Source organism: Nicotiana tomentosiformis, chromosome 4, assembly GCF_000390325.3.
Source record: "Nicotiana tomentosiformis chromosome 4, ASM39032v3, whole genome shotgun sequence".
NCBI classification, from domain to species: Eukaryota; Viridiplantae; Streptophyta; class Magnoliopsida; order Solanales; family Solanaceae; genus Nicotiana; species Nicotiana tomentosiformis.
The window spans coordinates 127,485,486-127,504,579 of NC_090815.1; the positions used below are offsets into that span (position 1 = coordinate 127,485,486).

The 19,094-nt window shown below is 36.3% G+C and overlaps 1 protein-coding gene across 1 annotated transcript; it reads right to left on the reverse strand.

The window, feature by feature from the left end:
• Positions 1-9,397: 9,397 nt before the first annotated feature.
• Positions 9,398-14,792, reverse strand: LOC104084609 (transcription factor bHLH110). The gene is made up of 7 exons (XM_009588511.4): positions 14,171-14,792; positions 13,145-13,751; positions 12,267-12,392; positions 11,797-11,862; positions 11,172-11,237; positions 9,951-10,010; positions 9,398-9,848 (listed from the first exon to the last, which is right to left on the reverse strand). Exons 1-7 carry the CDS (start codon positions 14,326-14,328, stop codon positions 9,702-9,704), a joined length of 1,230 nt encoding a protein of 409 aa, XP_009586806.1. The 5' UTR covers positions 14,329-14,792; the 3' UTR covers positions 9,398-9,701.
• Positions 14,793-19,094: the final 4,302 nt, after the last annotated feature.

A 19,094-nucleotide genomic window follows, 5' to 3' on the forward strand; every position in this document is an offset into this window, starting at 1 on the left:
TTATGACACAGTCCTTGCAATGCACATCCATTCATGTATACACTTCAAAACTAGTTAGCAAAAAACAAAGCCTATCTAATGAAAAAGAAAAAGAAAAAGATACATGAGTTGTCTCCCAAGAAGCACCTGATTTAACGTCGCGGCACGACGCAGGTTACCATCAATCACTTGAAATGAATTAACGCCACAACGTGGCCATCATCAATTTTGTCAAGATAATATTTTACCCGGTGACCATTGACTCTAAACACTTCATCATTCTTATTCTTCAAGTCTAATGCACCAAAGGGTGTCACATGCACAACCTCAAATGGACCACACCATTTGGATTTCAACTTTCTCGAAAACATCCGCAACCGAGAATTGAACAATAACACAAGATCGCCTTCTTTGAACTTCTTATTCTGGATATACTTGTCATGGAGGTACTTCATCTTGTCCTTGTACAAGGACGAACTTGAATATGCATGGAACCGGAATTCATCAAGCTCATTCAATTGTGCAACCCTTAAGTTGGCGGCAACATCTCATTCAAGATTAAGCTTCTTGAATTCCCACATAGCCTTGTGCTCAAGTTCCACCGGTAGGTGACAAGCTTTCTCGAACACTAACCGATACGGAGACATACCAATCGGTGTTTTGTAAGACGTCCTATAAGCCCAAAGAGCATCATCAAGTTTCTTTGACCAATCCGTCCGGTTGGCATTCACGGTCTTTGACAAAATACTCTTGATCTCCCGGTTGGAAACTTCTACTTGCCCACTTGCTCGAGGATGATAGGTGGTCGACACTTTGTAAGTAACACCATACTTTGTAAGTAAGGTATCAAAATCTTTATTGCAAAAGTGCGATCCCCCATCACTAATAATGGCCCTTGGAGTACCAAACCTTGTGAAGATGTTCTTTTTCAAAAATTCCACCACACTCCGAGTTTCATTGTTGGGTAAAATCACGACTTCAACCCACTTTGATACATAATCCACAGCTACCAATATGTAAGTGTTCCCACAAGATCTCACGAACGGACCCATGAAATCAATGCCCCATACATAAAAAATGTCAATATCCAAGATGGTGGTTAGGGCATCTCATTTTTCTTAGAAATTCCACCGTCCCTTTAACATTCATCACAACGCTTGATGAGATCGCTAGCGTCCTTGTAAAGAGTAGGAAAATAGAATCCACAACTCAACGCTTATGTTGTTGTTCTAGCTCCACCATGGTGACGGCTATATGTCGAAGAGTGGAAAGCCTCAAGAATTTCCATTTATTCCTCCTCCAGTACACATCGTCGAATCACACCATCGGTACAAATTCGGAAGAGATAAGGCTCATCCCAATAATAGTCAAGGCAATCCCGTTTGCGCTTATTCCTTTGGTTTGAAGAGAACTCATTCGGTACAATGCCACTCACAAGATAATTGGAAAAGTCGGCAAACCATGGCAAACCGGTCATAGAAACGACTAGGAGTTTCTCATCGGAAAATGAATCATTTATCTCAAGGCCATCATGTGGCCTCCCCTCCTTTTCCAAACGAGACAAGTGGTCCACCACTTGGTTTTCACTACCTTTGCGTTCTTGAATCTCTAGATCAAACTCTTGCAAAAGAAGCACTCACCGCATTAGTCTTGCTTTAGAATCTTTCTTGCTCATCAATTATCGAAGCGTCGCATGGTCAGTGTGAACAATCACCTTTGTACCCATCAAGTACGGGCGAAACTTCTCCATAGAAAAAACAATAGCAAATAGCTCTTTTTCGGTCACTGTGTAGTTGACTTGGGCATCATTCATGGTCTTACTAGCATAGTAGACCGGATGGAAGTTTTGTTGAAACGTTGTCCTAACACCGCTCCAACCGCCACATCACTTGCATCGCATATGAGCTCAAAAGGTAAGCTCCAATTCGATGCGGTGATAATAGGAGTAGTAGTCAACTTAAACTTAAGCAATTCGAATGCCTTCATACAATCTTCATTGAAATGGAACTTGGCATCTTTCTCCAAAGGTTTGTACAATGGGTTTACCACCTTAGAAAAGTCCTTGATGAATTGACGATAGAACCCTGCATGACCCAAAAAGCTCCTCACTCCCTTCATGGATGTAAGGGGAGGGAGTTTGGAGATTATCTCAATTTTGGCCTTATCGACCTCAATACCATGCTTTGAAATTTTGTGGCCGAGGACTATGCCTTCATCGATAATGAAATGACATTTCTCCAAATTAAAAACTAAGTTTGTTTCCTCACATCTTGCCAAAACCTTGTCCAAGCACTCATTAAAAGAATTCCCCACCACGGAAAAGTCATCCATGAAGACCTCAAGAAAATCCTCCACCATATCTGTGAAGATGGCCATCATACACCGTTGAAAAGTTGTCGGTGCATTGCATAACCCAAATGGCATCCGCGAGAATGTGAAAGTACCATAGGGACAAGTAAAAGTAGTCTTCTCTTGGTCCTCAAGAGAAATAAAAATTTAATTGTAGCCGGAGTATCCATCAAGGAAATAATAAAAAGCACGTCCGGCAAACCAATAAAGCATTTGATCAAGAAATGGAAGTGGAAAATGATCTTTCCGAGTGACTTTGTTGAGCTTCCTATAGTCCATGCACACTCTCCTCCCAGTGACCATCCTTATGGGGATCAACTCGTTCTTGTCAATTGTTACCATAGTCATGCCCCATTTCTTTGGGACATATTGCACCAGAGAGGTCCACAAGCTATCGAAAATGGGGTAGATAACCCCATCCGCCAATGTCCATCCTATAGCTTTTTTCTTCTTTTGGAGCACTGCCAAAGTAGAATATACCTGCATGTTAGTTAAGCAAGAGGAAAGAATAACAAGTAAAGTAGAACATGGGCCAAAAAACTCATACCTGAGATGTGAAGGCAGTGGCTTTAACTCCAAAATGGGAGGCTCCTCGATTGAGGGCTTTGTTGGAGGAGTCTTCCGGTTCTCGAGATGTAAGGACAATTTTCGAGGTTCATAAGTATACGACCCCATTACTTGTAATGCATTTACACATTCCACATAGCCATCCTTCTCATCATTATCATGATTAAGCAATACGGCCTCCAAAGTATCATCAACATTCATCATTGCACTAGCATCATCAACAATTACCTCGATCACTAAGTCCACAAATGAACAAATTTCGTTGTTATTCGGTTGCCTCATAGATTTGCACACATGGAAAACCATTTTTTCATCGCCCACCCGAAAGGTGAGTTCACCGGCTTCCACATCAACAAGAGCCTTCCCCGTATCAAGGAAAGGTCTACCCAAGATAATAGGTACCTCATAGTCCACTTCTCAATCAAGAATCACAAAGTTCGCCGGAAGAATAAACTTATCAACACAAACTAACACATCATAAATAATACCCAATGGTCTCTTCATAGTACGATCCGCCATTTGTAACCTCATAGATGTGGGTCTTGGTTTCCCAATTCCCAAAGTTTTGAACACCGAGTATGGCATCAAGTTGATACTCATCCCTAGATCATATAGAGCTTTGGCAAAGTCGGCGCTTCCAATAGTGCAAGGGATTGTGAAAGCGTCGGGATCTTCCAATTTTGGAGCCATTGAGTGCAGAATAACACTCACTTGATGTGTCATCTTGATAGTCTTACAATTCATTGATCTTTTCTTTGTCACCAAATCTTTTATGAACTTTGCATAACCGAGAATTTGTTCCAACGCCTCAACCAATGGCACATTAATGGATAAGCTCTTTATCATGTCAATAAACTTCTTGAATTGGTTCTTACTATTTTGCTTGGCGAGCCTTTGAGGGGATGAAGGAGGAGGCCTTGGCATTGGTGCCTTGGCCTTTGGCACTACCGGTTTCCGTATGTCAATCACATGTTCCCTAGACGGGTTCACTTCTTCTTGGGTATCCTCCACATTCTCATCAATATCAATTCTCACTTCTTCATTAGCTTGAACCACATTGCTTGGAATCTCATCTTCTTAAACCACTGCATCATCATCCACAATTCTTCTTTGATTTGAGGTGGTTGCATCTCCACCTCTTCCACTCCTTGTTGTTACGGTCATGGCATATCCCGTGTTGTTCCCACCCTTCGGGTTCACCACCGTATCACTAGGTAGTACCCCCTTAGGACGAGTGTTTAAAGCTTGCGAGATTTGCCCCAATTGAACTTCCAAATTGCGGATTAAAGTGTTGTGAGAGGCTAATTGAGCATCGGAGTCGGCATTTTTCTCCATCATTTGTTTGAACATATTTTCGATATGTCCCATCTCATTGTTGGAAGAACTAGAACCTTGATACGGATAAGGAGGCGAGTTGTTTGGTAGTTGATACATCGGGGGCCTTTGAGATCCCGGCCCCCGATTCCCTTGGTTACCGTTCCAACCCCCTTGATTATTGCCTCCCCAATATTCTTGATTGTTGCCACCCCAATTGCCTTGGTTGCCTTGATTGTTCCAATTGCCTTGATTATTGTTATTGTTCCAATTACCTTGATTGTTGGTACCACCACTCCAATTGCCTTGGTGGTTTTGATTGTTCCAATTTCCTTGATTTCCTTGAGAATCGCCATTGTTGTTGATTCGGGCCTTGAGAGTTGTTCCTTTGCCCTAGGTAGTTATTCACATATTGTACTTCTTCCTCTTGCTAATTGTATGATTTGTCTTGGTCGAACCAACTATCATCTTGCACAAATTGTTCCACACGATTTTGTACTTGTTGACCCTTTTGCCTTCGCTTGTTCACCATCATATTGACACATTCCATTGTATTTACTTGCTTAGGATCTTGAACCTGTTGAAGTTGAGCTTTGGCCAATTGATTCATTGTAGTGGTCAACTTGGTAATTGCTTGCCCATGATCGTGCAATTCTTTGTATAGGTGAATCACATTTAGATCACCTTGAGGAACATTTGCTCTACTTTGCCATGCCGATGAAGTTTCCGCCATTTCATCTAAGATTTTACAAGCTTCGGCATATGGTGTTGTCATGCAATTTCCACCGGTAAGTTGGTTGACCACGCATTGATTGGTAGTATTGATCCCCATGTAGAAGGTTTGTTGAATCATAGCCTCGGTTATGTCATTATTCGGGCAATCTTTCACCGTAATGCGATACCTTTCCCATATCTCATGCAAAGGCTCATTGGATTCTTGTTTGAATGCTAGAATCTCGTCTCTAAGAGTAGCCATATGCCCGGGAGAAAAGAACTTGGCAATGAATTTTTCCGCCAATTCATCCTATGTATGGATAGAATGGTTTGGCAATCTTTCTAACGAGTCCAAGGCTTTCCCCCTAGAGAAAAGGGAAATAGTCTCAACCTTAAAGCATCCTCGGAAATGTTGGTCTGTTTACTTCCCCAGTAGGTTTCCACAAATACTTTCAAGTGCTTGTACGCATTTTGATTCGGAGCCCCGGTGAAGTATCCCCGTTGCTCAAGCAATATAAGCATAACATTTGTGATTTGAAAGTTTCCCACCCTAATGCGGGGCGGGATTATGGCACTTGTGTACCCTTCATTCGGCAACACCCGGTGTGGATCCACTCTTGGTGTATTTGGGGGAGGAACGGGAATGTTGTCTTGAGACGGTCGGCCTCGTCTATTTGCTTGAGCTTCAAGAGAAACCTCTTCAACTGGGTCATCTTCCACATCTACATCCCCCAAAGGCATGTTTCCGAGAGGATCATTGTTGAGAGCTACTTATTTGTACATACAATCGATTTACAAAAAGGTTAGTAACCCGGAAGGAAAAGAAGACAAGTCATACACAAACCCAAATATATAGCTAAATCCATTTTTAGCTCCCCGGCAGCGGCGCCAAAAATTGATGTCGCCCAAACTCACACCACTAATTTAGGTTGTGAGGCGGTCAATGCAATAATAAAAACCCAACACGAGTCGCGGTCGATTCCACAGGGAGCTTGATGTGGGATTAGGTATATACCTAGTGTGAATGTATGACATGCCTAAGATTACACTTTCACATTTTCAATTGTTGTTTCTACTTCTACTTTTACGCTAATACTTGTAATTGTAAAGCTAAGAGACAATGTTTTTGGTTGTGGTTGTTTTTCAAGTTATAAAAGATCTAGGGTTGCGACTTCCGCCTAGTTGGTTACCTAACGGATTTATAGCTTTAGGGCATGTTTGGTTGATCGGGATATAATATAGCAATCACACGTAATTACTCACTCTATACCAAATGGGTATCTCACGAAACAAGTGATAAATGCTCAAGTCGGGTCCTACTATCTCTAGAATCGACCCTTTAATTGGGGCTATCAATTTCTTGAGTTCACCCTAATTTCTTGTTAGTCAAGTTTTCCTAGACTTAGTCTTACTTTCTCAAGTATAGACTAAGTCAATTAGGCATGAATCAATGTTTGCAACCATCAATTCTCAAATTCAAGCAAGAACTAGGCTAAAATTCGTATACCCAATCACAAATAAGCCCTAAATCAATCACCCATTAAGTACCCATACTAGGGTTGGGTCAAAACCCTAGCTAAGGGTTTAGCTACTCATGGAAAATGAAGAAATTAAAGAAGAAACTAAGATAAAATGCATAATAATTGATTAAGAAAAGAAAATCTAATGTTTAAATGCTAAAATAGTACAAAGTTACCCAATACAGTAAATAAAAAGGACTCTAAGTGTTCAGGTGCACCCAACTTAACCTAAAAATGACAAAAGGATCTATTTATACCCAGTTAAAAATATCTGACAAAATTTTCCTTGCGAAGGTTGTGCGCCCGCACAATTATGTGTGCGGTCCGCACTTTGAGATTGACTAGTCAGGTTGGCTTTCTGCGGTCGCATAAAAGTGAGATGCGGCCGCACTTCCTCTAATTGTGCAGACTGCACATTTTTTAGTGCGGCCGCACTCTTGCTCTTGGACTGGATCTGGGCTTCATTCTGCGGACCGCACATTTATGAGTGCGGACGCATTTTGGCATCTTGTGACCGCACAATAATAGTGTGGTCCGCACATCTTCAAGCTCCTAAACTACAAGTCTCTGAATCTAGTCTTCTGCGGCCGCACAATAATTGTGCGGTCCGCACTCTGTGAAGAAATTCTATCAGTGCATCTTCAGAGTTTGCGGCCGCACACAGTATTGTGCGGTCCGCACTGTAGCCCTTTTTGTCTTGTTTTGGTTCTTATCCATTTTTACTCCTTTTTGAGTTAATTTTCACTTCTTTGGCTCGTTTTCCAATATTCATGCAAGAAAGCACATTTCATTAGTTCTCAGGAATACCTTTAAGCATTTTTGAGCTAAAACGTAAGTAAAAGAGGGCAAATAAGCGGTCAAAATTCCTACTTATCAGGGTCTCCACTCCCTAGTCTCTTTTCCAACAGAGAGTTCCCACTCCCTAGTTGATGATATTTTAGACATAGGGTCTCCACTCCCTCGTCGCTTTTTCAACATAGGGTCTCCACTCCCTAGTTGATTTTATTTTAGACATAGGGTCTTCACTCCCTAGTCGCTTTTCCAACATAGGGTCTCCACTCCCTAATTGATATTTTATGGACTGCTGTTGTTAATTATAGAAGTGAGGTTAAAAGGCCTCTGCTAGTTCGAATACCTTCAATAGTCTAATTCAATGTAAAAATATGTAATTAAAATAGCTGTTACTGTCAAAATTAGTCTGCTTCTATCTAATACATTCTCTGAATTTGGATAACATGTGTGCGAGTTTTGGTTTAATTGTTGTGGTTATTTTTTATCCTTTGTAAGGATGTATAAAAATTATGACCAAATTGAGTGTACAAACTACCAAGCCTTTTGTTTCTAAAGGCCGTTGGGCCTAAAGGTTTGGCCCAGCCGAAGAGGCAGACAAATTTGAAGTCACAAAGATTCTAGAATTTTAGTTGGTTCGAGTTTTAGGCCCATTCAGAGGCCTCCAATGTGGTCTCATCCTCAAAAGGCTCAATTGATGCCTTAAGCTTCAATTCGAAGCCTGTTGAATCACGCGTATAACTTGTAATATCCCAAATTATTTTTTTAATCAGTGTATGCGAAAGCTGAAAAGGTTGCTCGGCTCTTTTCTTTTAAATTGGTCATTTTCCAATGCTTTGTGCCTAACTCCCAAATGAACTTTAGTGCGTCAAAAATCCAAAGAAGTGCTGATTTATCCCTCTGTACATTTAGTCACAAACAAATTCCATACTATGAGAATCTCCACAATAATCCTAAATCAGTCTTAGGAAAATCATGAACATCGTAGTTTGCTTTAGGCGCGATTAATAAATTATCGTGGTCATGGGTACGGTTCCCGTGGCATGGTCACGATACGTAATTCCCAATTCGGATGTACATGTCATGCGACTCGACTTTACAACTTCAAATAATAATAATAATAAGCATGTTATGTGTACCAAAACGATAAGTGTACGATATCGTAACTTGTTCAAGAAATAACCCCATAAACACTAAAAGCGATTAAATGAATAATAAAAATGGTTAGAAGGTAAAAATGCATATAAGTCTTAAAACATGCAATAATTCAGATTTTTAAGCCAGGTATTAATTGTTAAGCGGACATGCTAAACCCAAGGAACTCGGGAGTGCCTCACACCTTCTCCTAGATTAACAAAATTCTTTACCCGGTCTTCTGTGTTCGCGGACCATAAATGGAGTCAATTTCCTCGATTTGGGATCTTAAAATAAACTGGTGACTTGGGACACCATCTTAATTATCCCAAATGGCGACTCTAAGTAAATAAATAATCTCATTTCGAATAAGGTCACTTTAATTGAAAAGAACTTCCCTATCCCCTATCCCTCGGAAAAGGGAGTTGTGACGGATACATGTGTCGCATAAGCATTTTTTGAACTCGATTTAATTAAGAATTTTGATACAAAACCAGTCCAAATTACCTTCAATCTTCCTCAAATTTTGTATATTGACTTATTTATATGTTTTCAATGAATTTCATCTATACCCATTAAAAAAGTTCCCTTTTTGCTTAGATTTTTGAAATATTATATATTTTTTTGTATTTCATCACCTTATTTGCTACCTCATCCATGAAATTTCCTCTCCGTCTTGCATCTAATATTGCTAATCACGTTTAAAAATATGGAAAGATTTTTGCATGTGATTCTTTGAGAGAAAGAACCTTATTTATTTGGTTTTTCAATTTTTATATGTGTTTAACTAGTTTTGGTAAGTGTATGACTAATGGCTAAAGGCTAGTAAGTTGAGACTTATTTTAGACATTTGTGTAAGTTTCCCTTATTTGTATTCATGGACCCGCTACATTCCAAAATTTTAAGAAAAGAAGGAAAAGCATACAGATAAATAGAGATTCTGAGTTAGTATTAATATTGTTCAACGTAAACAACTAAAAAAGGTTATTTATTAAGATAGAGAGGAGAAAAAGAAAAAATAGAAGAAGAAATAAACGAAAAAGAGATCACTTGAAAAGTTGAATATGCATAACTGACACTTGGGAGAGTCTAGAATGCAAAATAAAATACAATACCAAAACAAGTAATGTTAAATTAAACTAACAAATCATCAATGGATCAAACTTGGTCCATCCAGCTACAACTTCAACCTTTGTTTTTTTCTCAGAATGACCAAGTTTGCTCCATTAAACCGAAAGGCTAAAATAGAAAGAAAAAAAAGATGAATTCTCAAGTCGTCTCTTTTGAGCCAGAGTATTAATTGAAGTCTCACAAGTTTTAGAGTTTAAGATTAATTCAAGTGCCTCCGGCGAAGTTAGGCGGCGGCCAAACACCGCCGCCGCCGTCCGTCATATAAGTCAAGCAAGACAATGGCACCAAACACAACCCTCTGCTTCTAAGATCTCTTTTTACTTCTTCACTTCCGTTCATCTCTCCACCACCCTAGGAAAAACAATTAATTAATATTTCAATTTTTTAAAAAAAGAATTTTTTTGATAATACTTAATGGTAGAATAGATGCATGAAGTTTTATATATATCTTACTCCATGCAGTGATCTGCTGGTTTTGTTGCGTGACGATTTCATGTATGGTACACTTAGTGTCTGCAAAAGGAAGAGAAACAAACATTTCATAGGCAATTATCCAATATATACTGTATATGCACATGTACAGTATTAAATTGTCAGTGTGACCTATAAGTTACGGGTTCGATCCATGAAAACAATCACTAATATTTGTATTAGGGTAGACTGTCTACATCACCCGTCTTGATATACATGAACGGGAAATACCTTGTGCACAGGATCCCTTTTTAAAATAAAAATTATTGTATATATATGGACATTAAGACGTGCAGATTGATATAGAATAAGAAAATTTAACAGCAAGAGTTTTTGAGGTTAATTATTTAGTAAGTGTTGAACCTCAACATCTATCTGTAAAGCCCAAAAACCTTAGCTAGCTAGTGTGCAGGTTCTTGATAGTGTATGTTAAAGTCGGAGAAGCTGCAATTGGTAGCTCTATTTAATACAATACTATCGATTGGCAACCTAAAATAACTATACGTTGTTTAAGTTATATACTGACAGTGTGATACACTATTAAGTGTGGCTTAAATTGCTATAAAAAGTCACTCACAATTGTTTTTTAGGTTAACAGTCAATACAATGTTGTATTAAATAAAGTCTGCAGCAAAGTTTTAGTATTAACAGGTCACTTGCTATAAAATCGAAAATTTTGATGAAAAAGAAATGTTTCTACAAAGGATCGGCTAGCTAAAGTCGATAAAAAAAACTTGGTTTTTAGTGGAATATAACACCAGCAACAATTTGTTAGGAATCAGCAAATCAACAACTTAATTTATAGTGAGAGAACATAACGGTCGACCCTCTTAACCGACAGCATAATCACACCCTAAAATGAATAGTCTTACTATATAAGAATAGTTTTTATTTATTTCGCGAACCATTCCTACATTAAATGAAACTGGGAATTCGCCCCTATTATACTGGGAATTAGAAGTTAGTGTTCCACATAACCTAGTAATTTAAATGCAAATTATGTATTTGTATATTAAAAGTTTATTAAATATATATAAAATTAATTTCAGAGTTCAATTACTAACACCTGATCCTGACTTCACCTTTACTATTATGTAAAGGATTTATATTTTACAGAAATAACAATGTAAAAGTATGAAAATTAATATTTTCATAACGATGTAGAAGAAGATCAAGAATGTTATAGAAGTGAAAAAATGGTACCTCAACTTGGTTCTGAAGGAATTTGATATAACCAATAGCCTCCATTAGAACCGATGCTGTGTCCGTCTGCAGTATTCTCCAAAAAAACTTGTCAAACATTCCACAAACTTCACTACATATGTGTCTGTAAATAAAGAAACTAAAAACGTAATGCAAATATAGTAGTTTAGCAAGTTTAAGCAATAGTGCGTTGTGAACTATATTTGCTTTCTTGGGGTTATACCCTAAGCATGCACTTCGCCACTGTACAATTCCATGAAATTTGTGCTATCCAAAGTTTGAATTTTTGGACGCCTAAACAGCAGTCCACTTCAAAATAAATCCAAATTATCTCTACTGCAACAGTATTAATAATATACTGATAATATAAAGTGTATATAAGTTAAATTATTTACTTCTAATAACTGTGTGTTGAGTTCTTACATCGGTTATTTAGGAATGATAAGTTGTCTTTATACTTTTATCACTATGCATGACTTTGTAATAACATATGCCAAACGTACTTTAATTTAATTGATAATTGATAATTCACTAGCTAGTTAATAGACGATGTAGTATATATGGCATTACAATAGATAATTCACTAGCTAAAAATTTGAGATATTGAGCAAAATATAAAACGTACCTTGCCAAAAGGCGCTACCAATTGTTGAAGAGCTGCTATTCTATCTCCTAGTTTCTCCTTTCTCACCTGCGCTTCAATAAAGCAAAATTATCCAATGAAATACCAATCGAACGTTATAATACATGCAATACCATGTTAAGTTGATCAATAATAACAAGTAACTCTTTATATCAAGCATGATATGACAACCTTGAATACAGACTACTTAATTATAATCTACCATAACGGATAACTTTCACTGATAACGTAGTTTTTTTTTTGAAACGTTAGTGTATATAATTTAAGTTTTCCATGTGACCTATACGTCACGGGTTCGAGCCATGAAAACAACCACTAATGCTTGCATTAAGTTAGACTGTATGCATCACACCCCTTGATTAAGTGCGGCTTTTCCCCGGACCATGCGTAAATGCGTAATACTTTGTGCATAGGACTACCGGTGCATATAATTTAAATTCTATATACATTACCTTAAATGGTGGACAGGATGCGCGAGAATCTACTCTTGATTTCTTTGGTGCATTTTGAGGTGCCTTAGGCTCCAAAATATTGCTGGTCCTTTTAGCTTCAGGCACTCCATTGCTAAAGGCTGATATCTTCAAGATTCAAAAAAAGAGTAAACTTTATCACATTTAATCATACCAACCTTACCAAAGTATTAGGCAAAAGACGAACTCATTTCTGAGGAAAGGGAGAAAAAAAGATAAAGAGGCATATAAATGTATAAAGCTGAAGTAACCTTTAATATGAGTAAAGAAAAGCTTTCTCTTTTCTTGCAAATTATTCGAAAAGTGAAAAAGGAAAAAAAAAATGATTTCTGGCTTTCCCCTTTTAAGTTCTTAAGGATCACAAACAGTATCCGCAGAAAATGATAGTTTTTAGTTTATTTAATTATCTTTCAATTCCTTAGATATTATTATTCAATGCAAGTATATATGACCCTATTAAGCTTAAGGTAAATTGCTCGACTCCTACTTGCTAGCAACGTAGTCAGTAATGCACATTGAATGCATGCAAAGTCAAATAAACTAGAAAAACAAAAGGACAGTGACATTTGCGAAGAAGATAGGTCGTTTATGGATAATATGTAGTTTTGAAATTGAAAAAAAAGGAGTAATTTGAAGTTAAAGTGAAAAAAAAATATTTGAAAATTTGTAATTGGCCATATATTTCAGTTGTAAAAAAATTGAAGTTCTGTGAGTGAAAATCCACTTGAAATACGCTTCAAACACGTTTTCCAATATTTAATCAATAGTATTTCAAATACTGAAGTCGAGTTTTTGCCCATAATGTGACCAAACCATAATTTTGCATAAAATGAGATAAGAAATAAGAAAGAAATACTAACACTGGAGGAGCTATCTACTGGACTTTCACTTGATGAATGCTGGAAATGATTTGTTAAGCCATATGGTTGGCTAAAGCTCCCTCCATATCTTGAAGTATTGACGAGATCCAACGGCTGTAAATTCATATCCAAAGAGCTAGAATTTGCTAAATATGATGCTTGATTTATATTCAAGTTGGATACATTTATTGTGGGATATATCTGACTAAATTTCCCTCTATTATTAGTACTACTACTAGAGTTTGAGGAGTAGAGAAGATTATGATCTCCAGGATAAAGTTGAAGCCCAGTATTGATCATTTGACATCCAGAATTAGAAAGAGTTCCAAACAAAAGTTTAGCATTCATATCACTCAATTCTCTTTCCTCTATATTTGATGGACTTTTCAACATTTGAGTGAATCTTGGGTATGAATCTAATGAAGTTTCTTGCTTTACTAATTGGCTGCTCACACTGTTATTAGCCCAATGAAACCCCAAATCTTGAGTCATAGAAACTAAGTTTGTGCCACTTTGTTGCTGTTGCCTTAATAATAATGGATCACTTGAGTTTGTAGTATTGATAGCTCCACTAGAATATGAACTTAGACTAGTTCCAGCACTGTTCCTATAAAAAGGAAAAAAGATTAGATAAAATGAAAGTGAAAGTTCAATAGCTAGACTAAGAATATTAATGGAAAAACAAAGAAAAAAAAATTCTAGCACTATTGCTTTTGAGGAAAAGTAATAATCAAAGTTTCAAGATTAATGTAAATATTGTTCCATGAAAAATGAAGGAAAAAGGAATTTAAGGGAACTTTCTATTTGTTGCACAACAAATCAACAAGAATGTTTTTAAAGAAAAAAGATAAGATAAGAGATTCCAATATTCCTAAGTCTTTTTTTCTTAAAGATAGATCATAATAATGGGGTTTTCTTGCAAGTAGCCAAAATATAATCATTCATATCAAACACCATAACTAAAGTAGTGTCTCTCTTTTGTTTTGAGAGAGAGAGAGTTAGAGAGAGAGAATTAAAGTGACTTACAAGATAGTACATGGGGTCCAAGTATGTGTAGTGTTTGTTGCATCTCCATAGCTAGAATTAGAAGAAGAAGAATTAGGAGAAATACCAAGAGGAAGTTGATCTTGGAACTGGAGTTGATGATATTGTTGGTGGTGGTGATGGAGATTTGCAGGCTCCATAATTTAAGAAAACAAAATGAGAAGTTTGCTTTTGCTTTGCTTTTTTGGTTTTGTTTTTTAAGGCACTTGAAAATCCCAAGATGAAGAATAATTAAAAAGCAAAAGTTATTCAAGCTTCTCTCCTCCTCTATCTTCTCTCTGCCAAAAAAAAACCTTGCTAGCTAGCTCCTCTCTGCTACTACTATAGTACTATATTTAACTCAAAAAAAGAATTTAACATAAACAAATTTGTTATATAAGGTGACAACCACATATGTATCATCTTCACTTTAAGCAACTTTTCACCATATAAGTCTTGTTCTTACTCATTCAATGTCTCAAAGGGCCTTAAAGCAAACCTTGAAAAGAAAGAAACAAGCAAAGCAAGAAGAGATAAAACCCTTAGCTCTCATGATATATACTCGCTCTATTTTATTTTATATATCGACCTTATTTAACTAGACACGAATTTTAAGAAAGAAATAAAAAGTTTTAACACATATCCAAAAATACAGTTAGAACTTATAGACTTACGTTTCATGACAATTTTATAACTGTAAAAGCATCTCTTTACGTGTAAAACGAGAAGTTCTAAATCAAAAACTTTCTATTGTCCGTGTTAACCTTCCATCTATTTTTCTAGCTAGGATTGATGTTATTATCTTTCTGGCATTTGTTGTTGATATTGCTTGTTTCAATTGTTTCTTTTTATCTTTCTTGAGCCGAAGGTATGTAGGAAACAACCTATTTACCTTTTTAGGGTAGGGGTAAGGTCTACGTATAGATTACTTTTCCCAAACTTCGCTTGTGAAATTTCAATGTGTCATTGTTGTCTAAATTAAAAAGTTTTAAAATGTGGACATATGTCATTTTTATTGGAATGGACAAATAGAATATATAAGGTATACTATAATGTATACAAATTTTTTTCCTTTTTCTGCCAAACTTTTTGCACCTTCACAATATAAAAAAGAATTTCATGTCTCCCACTCTTGTCTCCAAAACACTTATAAATAATTGTATTTTTTTTAGGTGGAGGGGTAAGGGGAGCTAGGTATTTTGGGTGACTGCAATTACAGGGAGATGATTATAATTCCCCTAAGGCCATGATTAAAAATGCCTGGCGCTGCTGCCTTCAATCCCAAGACTTTGAAGGAGAAAAAAATAAAAGTGATATTCTGAGAAGAGAAATGATAGCAACCATGTTAACTTCTTTTGATTGTTCCTTCTCTTTCTTTAATACCCACATGTTAATCTTTGAGAAGTCTTTGTATAGTACTGAGCTTTGGTCGGTATCTTAAAACACAACACAAAAATGCTTGCTGCTAATGGCCAATTGGATATGCTTATCTTTCCATTATTATTCATGTGGTCCATACTATACATATTCAAGAAAAAATGAAGTTATGAATAGTGAAATGCTTTTCGTTTAAAGAAAAAACACATATGAACAGTTTTCTTTGTAAAGTAGTTGTGCTAAAAAGGAAGAGCAGTATCTATTACATTGAAATATTGGATAAGAACTCTAAGCTCAAGTTTAATAATTATTTGATGGTTCAATGCCCCAACATATAATTGTTTACATGTTCTTAATCTATCGAAAGTGAGTAGAAAGTAGCATTTCTTGTGAGCATCTTTCTAAATATTTTGAGCTTAATTAGTTTTGGTTTTTTAGTAGAAAGTAATCATGTCTTCAGAGCGTCTCAACATAATAACGGACATATATACTCTTAAATACTCGCTCATCCCTCCGTTTCAATTTATGTGAACTAATTTGACGGGACACGGAGTTTAAGAAAAGAGAGAAGACTTTTGAACTTATGGTGTAAAATAATACACATATATTTTGTTTGGTTATAAATCATTGCATAAAAGTAAATTGTTTACAAATAAGGAAAATGGTTATTCTTTTTGCACGGACTAAAAAAAATAGGTTCATATAAATTGAAACAGAAGAGTAATAATTTCACTTAATTAGTCATTATGTAATAATTAGTCATGAGAACTTCTTGAGATTTAGAGGCTAACAACATAAGAGCTACCCGAAACCTAGAGTTATACAGTATTTTAATTCCGTATATACTTGTTTTCTTAATTTAATCATATGATATCTAGAATCATTGGCCGACTATCCAAATTAGTACCACTTATGATCATTTAACGGAAAAAGCTTCTTACCTAGAATTTCTCCATTTTCAAACTCGAAACTAAAACATCTTGAATTTCTTATCCGATGAAAAGATGCACAGGTTGAAATGTTACAAGGACAAACTGATAAAACGTTTTTGATTACGTTCCAGAGTAGAACTAAAGGAGAGCCACAGCACTCAAGTGTGTGAAAACTACGTGTACGTAAATGAACCGGAACAGGGTTGAATTAAGAAGAATTCATATAAACCCAAGAAGAATTGAACAAAAAATAATAGCTAATGAAACAAAAAAATAAAGAGGAAATGGGGGACCAAATATTGGAGAAAGACATCATATATTTGCATACATCCATTTGCAAAAAAATGTTGTACTTTTTTCAGGAGAAGCAGCCCAATGGGACACACCACGCTATGGGACTACTAATGAAAATAATGATGTCAATTTGACCTTTCCATGACATCATCATTCTTCTTCTTTTTTTGGTTCTTTAAATATTCATTTTTTGTTATATGATCTAAAATTATTTTCAAAAGCCTGAAAAATTCAGATTTTAGTGGAAGAGATACTAAAGGATCATTATAGATCTTTATTCTACGTTAAAACTATGCATGTCATCTCCAAATAAATTTTATCAATAGATCTTTATACTAGATATAATTCAATAGAACATCTTAATTTAATTAGGTGTTATTTTCCACTATTTTTCCAGAGAAATGTTCTTTTTCTTCACTTTTTTCAATATCTATTTAAGGAAGTATTTGATTCTTAGATCTTATTGAAGTGAGTGATAATATATGTGCGTTCAACTTCATTTATTTCAGCACACACATTTGTACACTAGATTGGAAAAATGTTGCCTCTAATATAATTTTTGTGTACATATTATTTATTTTAATGTTCGAAAAAAAAATCATGAAAAGCTTCATTACGTATATACTATATAAGAAGAGTCACAAGTTTACATAACAAAACCCCCTTTTTACATGCAAACATTAGTACTTAATCTAGTCTCACTTGGTCTATGTAACCTGCAGAGAGTTCCATCTTCATGTATAATGTTCTACTACTACTAATTATCTAATTTAGGAAAGATGTACTCGCATAAATAGTAAACCAATACCAGCCCCTTCGCTGGGCCTTACCATAGGCAAGATGTTCGCGTTACCAACATATCAACCCGTCCAAGTTTAAGCTGATTGAGTTATGACATATTTGTTGATTTGATTCACGGTTAAAATGGAGGCAGCTCATCAAATATTGGGTCAAAGCGGGTCAGAATTGTGTATCTTGATGGGTCAATATTTATATAATCTCATGGGTCAAAATGCAAATCAAATTCAAACACACATGTCAGATTTGGAGATTAATTTAAAAAAATGTAAATTTAAAAGAACCTTATAAGCTATAATTTTAAAAACTTACATTAACTTTCACATTTTTTTCAATAAGCGTAAAATAAAAAAAATAAAAAAAGAGGAAAATTCGATCATATTGGACGTTGGATTATGAATTGCTATATGACCCATCTTGACCAAAAAACTTTTGGCAAATTTGATCATATAATCTATTTATCAAATTTGATTCAACCCCTTCATTCATCGCCTATACCTATGTATACGGTCGAAATAGATTTCGGCCCTACGTTCGATCGAGTTCGAGTATTAAGAAGTCGGAATAAGATTTTGGGAGTGAGCTCTGAGGTCGGTACTAACGAACCTCGACCCCAAAGGTCGCTCGAGGAGGCGGCTCGATAATCCTATCGAGCCCGTGACCGAATCGATCTGCAAGGCACTGCTTCGAGGTCGAAAATGCGCGACACCCGTCTCGAAGGTCGAACTCGATCCAAGACCGAAAGGCCCGACCCAGTAACGAGTTCGAGCTAGTATCGAGCTCACAGACAAGAGCCGTTGCAACCACACCAACAAAGAGAATCTTTGCGGGAATCAAGGAAGAGACAAGTCATCATGGGTCTTCCACTACATGTTTTATTTTATTATTTTTTGGTAATGACCATATTCTATAAAAGGGGGAATCCTTGTAAGCTAGGAGGGTGGAACATAAAAAAAAAGATCACTTCCTCTAGATATTGATAGTAATCCCCTTGTGCTTGTTTTACTTATTCATTCTTTTTGCTTATTATTTTCGTTCTTATAGTCAACAATACACATATTTCCATTTCTCTACGCGATTTATATCAAATTGTATCGCATATCCTTAGAACCATCCACAAATCTAACGTTATCCGATTTTTCTGGTAAACAACCTATATATCCATTTGTTTATTTTCTTTTCTATGCATACAACGTGTTATATTAAGATCTATACTTGCCGGCAGATATTCATTATTTTATGCATCTTCTCTGAAACTTCAAGAAGGGTGTAAATACATACTTATAGCTCTAGAGGCGAATCAGCGTTCCGAACCGAAAAGGAGCATTCAGGGTGGTACTCGATCCGTAACTCGAGACACCCATAACGTGGAGGAGATCGGAGTCAGCTTACGGATGATCTTCGAGATGTTACAAGCCCAGCAAATAGCGATAGCTCAGTTGTAGAGCCAAACTCAGGTACAAAGCAGGCCAGAGCCCAATCCGCTTCGAGAAGTCACCCACAGAACGGAACCAGCCATAGAGAAG